General features: G+C 47.7%; 1 protein-coding gene and 1 non-coding gene across 2 annotated transcripts; both read left to right on the forward strand.

Moving 5' to 3' along the window:
- Positions 1-2,593: 2,593 nt before the first annotated feature.
- On the forward strand, positions 2,594-6,267 carry TPT1 (tumor protein, translationally-controlled 1). The gene is made up of 6 exons (XM_049778858.1): positions 2,594-2,665; positions 2,844-2,917; positions 3,580-3,770; positions 4,110-4,215; positions 4,881-4,997; positions 6,059-6,267. Exons 1-6 carry the CDS (start codon positions 2,638-2,640, stop codon positions 6,059-6,061), a joined length of 519 nt encoding a protein of 172 aa, XP_049634815.1. The 5' UTR covers positions 2,594-2,637; the 3' UTR covers positions 6,062-6,267.
- On the forward strand, positions 5,855-5,984 carry LOC126017227 (small nucleolar RNA SNORA31). The gene has a single exon (XR_007498862.1). It is a non-coding gene; the product is annotated as a small nucleolar RNA SNORA31 (small nucleolar RNA).
- Positions 6,268-6,679: the final 412 nt, after the last annotated feature.

The following is a 6,679-nucleotide window of genomic DNA, read 5'->3' on the forward strand; positions in this document are numbered from 1 at the left end:
AGCGATTTCTGAGCGCAAAGCCAGGAGTAACTCCTGAGCGTCAAACGGGTGTGGCCCAAAAACTAAAACAAACAAACAAACAAACAAACCACAAAGCGCCAGAAAATGTAACATAGAAGTAAGGTACTTGCTTTGTACTCAGTAAACTCAGCACCACATATAGTCCCAGGAGCACCCACAGGACTTATTCCTAAACACAGAGCCAGGAATAAATCCTAAGTGCTGCTAGTTACAACCTAAAACCCAAAATTATGAAAAAGAAACAGCTAGAATGCGCAATTTATGTCCTGCCTTTTCTGACTACAATATGGATGTAATGTCTGTAGCTACAGCGTGTTTTGTGGACCATAAAGTTGGTGAAAAAAATATAGAATCTCTGATACCACAAGCCACCACATCAGTCTCACATTCATTTTGGTGGGTGTTATACTTTGTTTTTGTTTTGGGCCACACCCAGCGGTGCTCAGGGGTTACTCCTACCTCTGTGCTCAGAAATCATCCCTGACAGGCTCTGGGTATCATGTTGGATGACGGGATTCAAATCGCCATCAGTCCTGTGTTGGTTGCGTGCAAGGCGAATGCCTCACACTCTGGCTACTGCTCTGGCCCCATGTTTTTTGTTTGGAGGTCACACCTGGCAGTGGTTAGGTGTTACTACTGGCTCCCCTCTCAGGGATCACTCCTGTGGGTTTGTGGGACCGTATGTGGTGCAGGCAATTGAACCGGGGTCCACCGGATGCAAAGCAATCATCCTAACCGCTGTACCAATACTCTGGCTTCTTTGATGGTAGTTTAGGGGGCCTACCTTCTTTTTTGATCTATACTGGGCATTGCTCCTGAGATCACTAAGTGCTAAGAATAAAACCCAGGGTTTCCCATGTACCAATGCTTTACCACTGAGGCAATTTCCAGGTTTGTCTTTTGGGTTTTTGTGTTTGTTTTTTGGGTCACACCTGTGATGCTTATTCCTGGTAGTATTAGGGAACCATATGAGATACCAGGATTCACTCAAGTCCCACTTTTTTCTTTTCTTTTTCTGGTTTTTAGGCCACACCAAGTGGCATACAAGGGTTAGTCCTGGATCTGTGCTCAGAAACCATTCCTGGTCTTGGCAGTGTTCATGAGACGCCAGAGATCGAACCCGGGTCGACAGTGTGCAAGGCAAATGCCTTACCCGCTGTGCTATCACTCCAGCCCCAAGATTGAGTCTAAAATCCAAATAACTAGGCCTGTAGGAAGCCCCTCCTTTTTATATTTATCTCTGTAGCAGCAGGTACGCAGTTTTAAACGTCATTTAAAAGTGAGAGGCGGGGGAGCCGGAGAGATAGCATGGAAGTAGGGCATCTGCCTTGCATGCAGAAGGACAGTGGTTCGAATCCCGGCATCCCATATGGTCTTCCCCCATGCCTGCCAGGAGCAATTTCTGAGCATAGAGCCAGGAGGAACCCCTGAGCGTTCGCTGCCGGGTGTGACCCCAAAACAAAACAAAGTAAAAAGCATTTCCCCAGCCCCTAAAACAAAGGGCTTAATTCAAGACCAAGTGCCTATCTCCCTCACCCCTAGGCTTTCAGAGACAGTTTGCTTCCACCGCAGAGGCTCCCCAGATCCCTGTTCCCTCTTTGGGGTGGGGTGGGGATAGGCTGGACGCCCAGGATCCCCATTTGCGTGGCTCAGCTCGGGCCCCATAGAAAGCATCCCCCAGGGGCCGGGCGGTGGCGCTAAAGGTAAGGTGCCTGCCTTGCCAGCGCTAGCCTTGGACGGACCGCGGTTCGATCCCCCGGTGTCCCATATGGTCCCCCAAGCCAGGAGCAACTTCTGAGCGCATAGCCAGGAGTAACCCCTGAGCGTTACTGGGTGTGGCCCAAAAACCAAAAAAAAAAAAAAAAAAAAAAAAAAAAAAAGAAAGCATCCCCCAAACTCCAGCTGGTGCAGCGGTGGTAAATCCGTCAAGTCCTTCATTTATTAATTTAGCCACGCTCAGAGATCGCTCCTGCCAGGCTCGGGGACCATATGGGATGCCGGGATTCGAACCACCGTCCTTCTGCATGCAAGGCAAGCGCCCTACTTCCATGCTATCTCTCCGGCCCGGCCCAGTCCTTCAAAGCTCTTCTCAGATCAAGGAAGGCAACAAAAGCCTAATGCCCTGGCCTGTGACAGACTTCCAGGACTCAAGGACCCGACCCTCTAGATTACGTCAAAGTCTGTGGGGACACAGAGCTCCGCCGGAAGGAATTGCAACCAGGGGCGGGCACTTAAAAAGAGATTTAAATGTCCGAGTTGGGGAAAGCCCCGGGACTAGTCCTCCTCCCGCCGCCGTCAGGCCCTTAATTGAACACCCCGCCTCTCCCCTTCTTAGCGCGGCGGGCTTTGTGTGGCCAGAAGCCCAAATCCCCGGATGTTGATACTGCACTCCTCCCCTCCCTTTAGGTCCGCGCCGGGCCCCGCCCCTTACGTGCCGTGCGTGCCACGTCACCGCCGCCGGCACTTCCGGAGACGCTGACGTCAGGGGACGTGCCCTCTATATGAGGCTGCGGAGCGGCGGAAGCGGCCTTTTCCGCCCGCGCCCCCTCCCCCCCCGTCGGCCGCTGCGGCTCGCTCCGAGCTCCCCTGCGCTCCTCGCCCAGCCCGGCCGCCATCATGATCATCTACCGAGACCTCATCAGCCGTGAGTCTTGCTCGGGAAGGGGAGGGAAGGGAAGGGGAGGGGAGGGGAGGAAGCCTGAGGCCTCGAGGCAGCCTCGGCGCGGGGGGGTTCCTGTGGCGCGAGCCTCCCGGCCCGGGAAGGCGAATGAAATGGCGGCGGCGCGCGCTGACGGGCGACTCGCGCTCTTCCTGTCCCGCAGGTGACGAGATGTTCTCCGACATCTACAAGATCACGGAAATCGCGGACGGCCTGTGCCTGGAGGTGGAGGGGAAGGTGAGCGGAGGGACGGACGGACGGACGGAGGGAGGGAGGGAGACAGGGAGGCGAGTGACCCCGCAGCAGGCAGCACGCCGCCCGCCCGAGTTGAGCAATCGGCGCTCGCGCTCGCCCGCCCGCCCTCCGCCTCTTGCCCGGGCCCGGAGACGTCGCTCGGCCCGCGCGCTCGCCCTATACCAGCTTCCAACATGGTTGTCAGTGACCCCCCCCCCCCTTTTTCCCTAAGTGCCAAGAGGCTTAAAACATTCTCGGGGGGGGGGGCGGAGAGATAGCATGGAGGTGAGGCGTTTGCCTTGCATGCATGCAGCAGCACAGGACGGTGGTTTGAATCCCGGCATCCCATATGGTCCACCGAGTGCCAGGAGCGATTTCTGAGTATAGAGCCAGGAGGAACCCCCCTGAGCGCTGCCGGGTGTGACCCCAAAACAAAATTATCTTGGAATTTTGAGAATTTTTTCCCTCTCTTCCACCCCCCCCCAAAGGGTGTTTGTGTTTCTAAACAAGACTAGGAAATAGACTATAGGAGGATGGTATGATGGTGGGTTGTTGGTGTAGGAAAGACTTCGGGGTGCGTTTTAGGTTCGGACTGGGCACGCATGTATGTGTTTGGCAGCTCCACTGCTTTTTTTTTTCCTTCTTCCCCTTCTGGGCTCACGCAGATGGTCAGTCGGACAGAGTTGTCAGTCGACGACTCGCTCATTGGTGGCAATGCCTCCGCCGAAGGTCCCGAGGGCGAAGGAACCGAAAACACAGTGATCTCCGGTGTTGACATCGTCATGAACCATCGCTTGCAGGAAACCACTTTCACCAAGGAAGCTTACAAGAAGTACATCAAAGATTACATGAAATCGTAAGTGACTACTGGCGGGTGTCTTTTTGTCGGTGGAGTTCTAGTTAAGATTGATGTAGTTCTTGAGGGCTCAGATGAGACCGAGCAGCTCATCTATCATCTTTCTGTCTGTCTGTCTGTCTGTCTGTCTTTCATTTCTTTCATTTTTGATGGGAGCTTTGGAAATAATAGGCCGGCAAAAAACGCAGAGTTGTGAGCAGTCTGCCCCCTCAGAGCTAGTCATACTTGATTGTTAGAAGGTTACTCATTGGCAGCTGCCCCTTTCCTAATTTGTGCTCATTTGTTGGAATTAATTTTGCTCTAAGAGCAGTGCTTTAACCCTTTTAAGTATTGTTTTAGAATTAAAGGCAAACTTGAAGAACAGAAACCAGAAAGAGTAAAACCCTTTATGACTGGGGCTGCAGAACAAATCAAGCACATCCTTGCTAATTTCAAAAACTACCAGGTAAATCCCTTCATCTTTGGGTTAAGGTTAAATGTACTGTACAGACAAAATGTGACTTGGTTCTTTGTAATTTGCTTGCTTTGTGTGTTTTGAGCGGTGTAATGCTTTAGAACTCATGGTGCTTCTTAGGCCAGGATATGCCTCTTGTGCTAAGCAGAGCTAGCTTGTCTTCAGATGTCAGAATCTCAGCTATGCCAGCTTCCTAGATGACACTTAAGTTCTTTTCTCTTGAACTGCTTTTTAATATCCTTTCCTGTACTGTAGTTGGAGTAACTCATTGACACTGAGCTATTGTCTGATTCTGGGAAACCCCACAATGATGACTAATATATCTTGCAAAATTCAAAAGCACACTCTTTGGGCTGGGATTTGGGCCATGCCTGACACTGCTCTGGAAAATTGGGGTCTTTTTCAGTGATGCTGGGGACAATTCTCCTTTGAAACGTGCTTATAGGATTAGGAATTTGATAGGTTAGGTAAAAAGTTCCCAGAAAGCCTAAACTGCTCCTGGATTGTACTATTAGTGCTGAACATGTTTAATTAGAAGACATTCTATTCTCTAAGCAGGAGAGCTTAAGTTTACTTGGTGGTGGGTTTTTGGAGGGGGTTGTTTTTCTATTACTTTATCTACATGTAATCTAATTCTGCATGTTTGCTTCCTTAAGTTCTTTATTGGAGAGAACATGAATCCAGATGGTATGGTTGCTCTGCTGGACTACCGTGAGGATGGTGTGACCCCATATATGATTTTCTTTAAAGATGGTTTAGAAATGGAAAAATGTGTAAGTACAAGGATGTGTTTTTGTGGGTGGAAAAGGGAGAGCCCTTGAGTGTTATTCTCTCATTTAAAAAGTTAGTCTAGATTTTTTACTTGCAATCAAAAAAGGGGCACCTAAAAAAGCATCTTTTATCATGTAAAAGATTTAAACAAAATGTTTAAGCAAATAACTTAAGGTCTGAGATTTTTTTTTTTTTTTTTTTGGTTTTTGGGCCACACCCTGCGGTGCTCAGGGCTGACTCCTGGCTGTCTGCTCAGAAATAGCTCCTGGCAGGCACGGGGGACCATAATGGACACTAGGATTCAAACAAACCACCTTTGGTCCTAGATCAGCTGCTTGCAAGGCAAACGCAGCTGTGCTATCTCTCCAGGCCCAAGATCTGAGATTTCTTAGTAGAGCACTTGTTTAGTATGTTTGAGACCCTGGTTTGATGCCTAGTCCTTCAAAAGAAAAGGCTTGGCAAAAGCACATCTTAAGTCCAGTTAAAATACCATGTGTTGCTCCTTGTAAAATGACCTGTTGAAATCACTTTCAAATATACTGTACCACACATTTGTGATTATCAAACCTTATTCTTCAGCTTACTGACAGTTGGCAGTTGATAATTGATACTTAGATTTTTTGAAATTAAATGTATTCTATAAAGAAATTGCTGGGAGGCAATAGAGGCATTAATTACTCTAGCTTTCAGATGCTTCCATATAAATTAGGAAAAGGATAGACTTGGGCCTACTCAAAATAAGATGAGAGCCATGTCTTGAGATTTCAGTTGTAGGAAAAAAGTAGTTGAAATGGGGCCTTGTACAAAGAGATCCTCTCAGAAAATGTGCTTCCCTATCTTTGCTTTGGTTAGGCTGGTTCTGCATCCACTGATAGACCTTGAACAGTTTGCTGTTGTTCTTTTGGTTTGCACAAGGATGCAAAAGGAAAATTATCCCAGCGCTTTCTGTCTGTCTCTGTGGCAGCCAGATTGAATAGGGGAGAACATCTGCAGCCTAGAAACTTGTTCAGCACTTTTGATGCACAAAAAGTATTGATTGATTCCTCTTCCTTGTTTTTCACAGTAATAAATTCGGCAGTTAATTTGGATCTATCACCTGTCATCACTACTGGCTGCTGCTTTTTATCCACACACCAAGACAGACAACAGGAACCGATGTCATCTCGAGCACTTCATTTATTTTGACCTTGATTTATTTGGAGTGGAGGCATTGTTTTTTAAGAGAAAAAACATGTCTTGTAGGTTGTCTTAAAAATTAAAGTCATTTAAATTCATTTGAGAGACTGGCTCTTAGTTTAATACCTATTTAAATTCCATTCTTTAATAGTGCTCCTGGAGAAAGCTAGAGCCTGGGTGTAGACCACTACTAAAAAGCATAAGACTGTCTTCTGATTAACTTCTGCAGACTACTGGGACTGGAATATCAAAAACAAAACAAAACAAAAACAAGAATCGAATGTCCTTAATTCTGAGTTGGGAAAGACCATGGTGTAACTACCAACACTTGAAGTGGATTCTTTATACTCTGATTACCTACAAATGGAAGTAGTTACTTTGGAAGAGAGTACCAAAAGAATAAAGAGAGACTAATACAGTTGGAAGCAAAGTATTGCCTGAGCTTATTTACCATAAATCCAGTAGAAGCAAGTTCTAGAGAAATCTAGACATCTGGAGTGCTTCTGCT

This window comes from Suncus etruscus, chromosome 8 (genome assembly GCF_024139225.1).
Source record: "Suncus etruscus isolate mSunEtr1 chromosome 8, mSunEtr1.pri.cur, whole genome shotgun sequence".
Classification (NCBI taxonomy): domain Eukaryota; kingdom Metazoa; phylum Chordata; class Mammalia; order Eulipotyphla; family Soricidae; genus Suncus; species Suncus etruscus.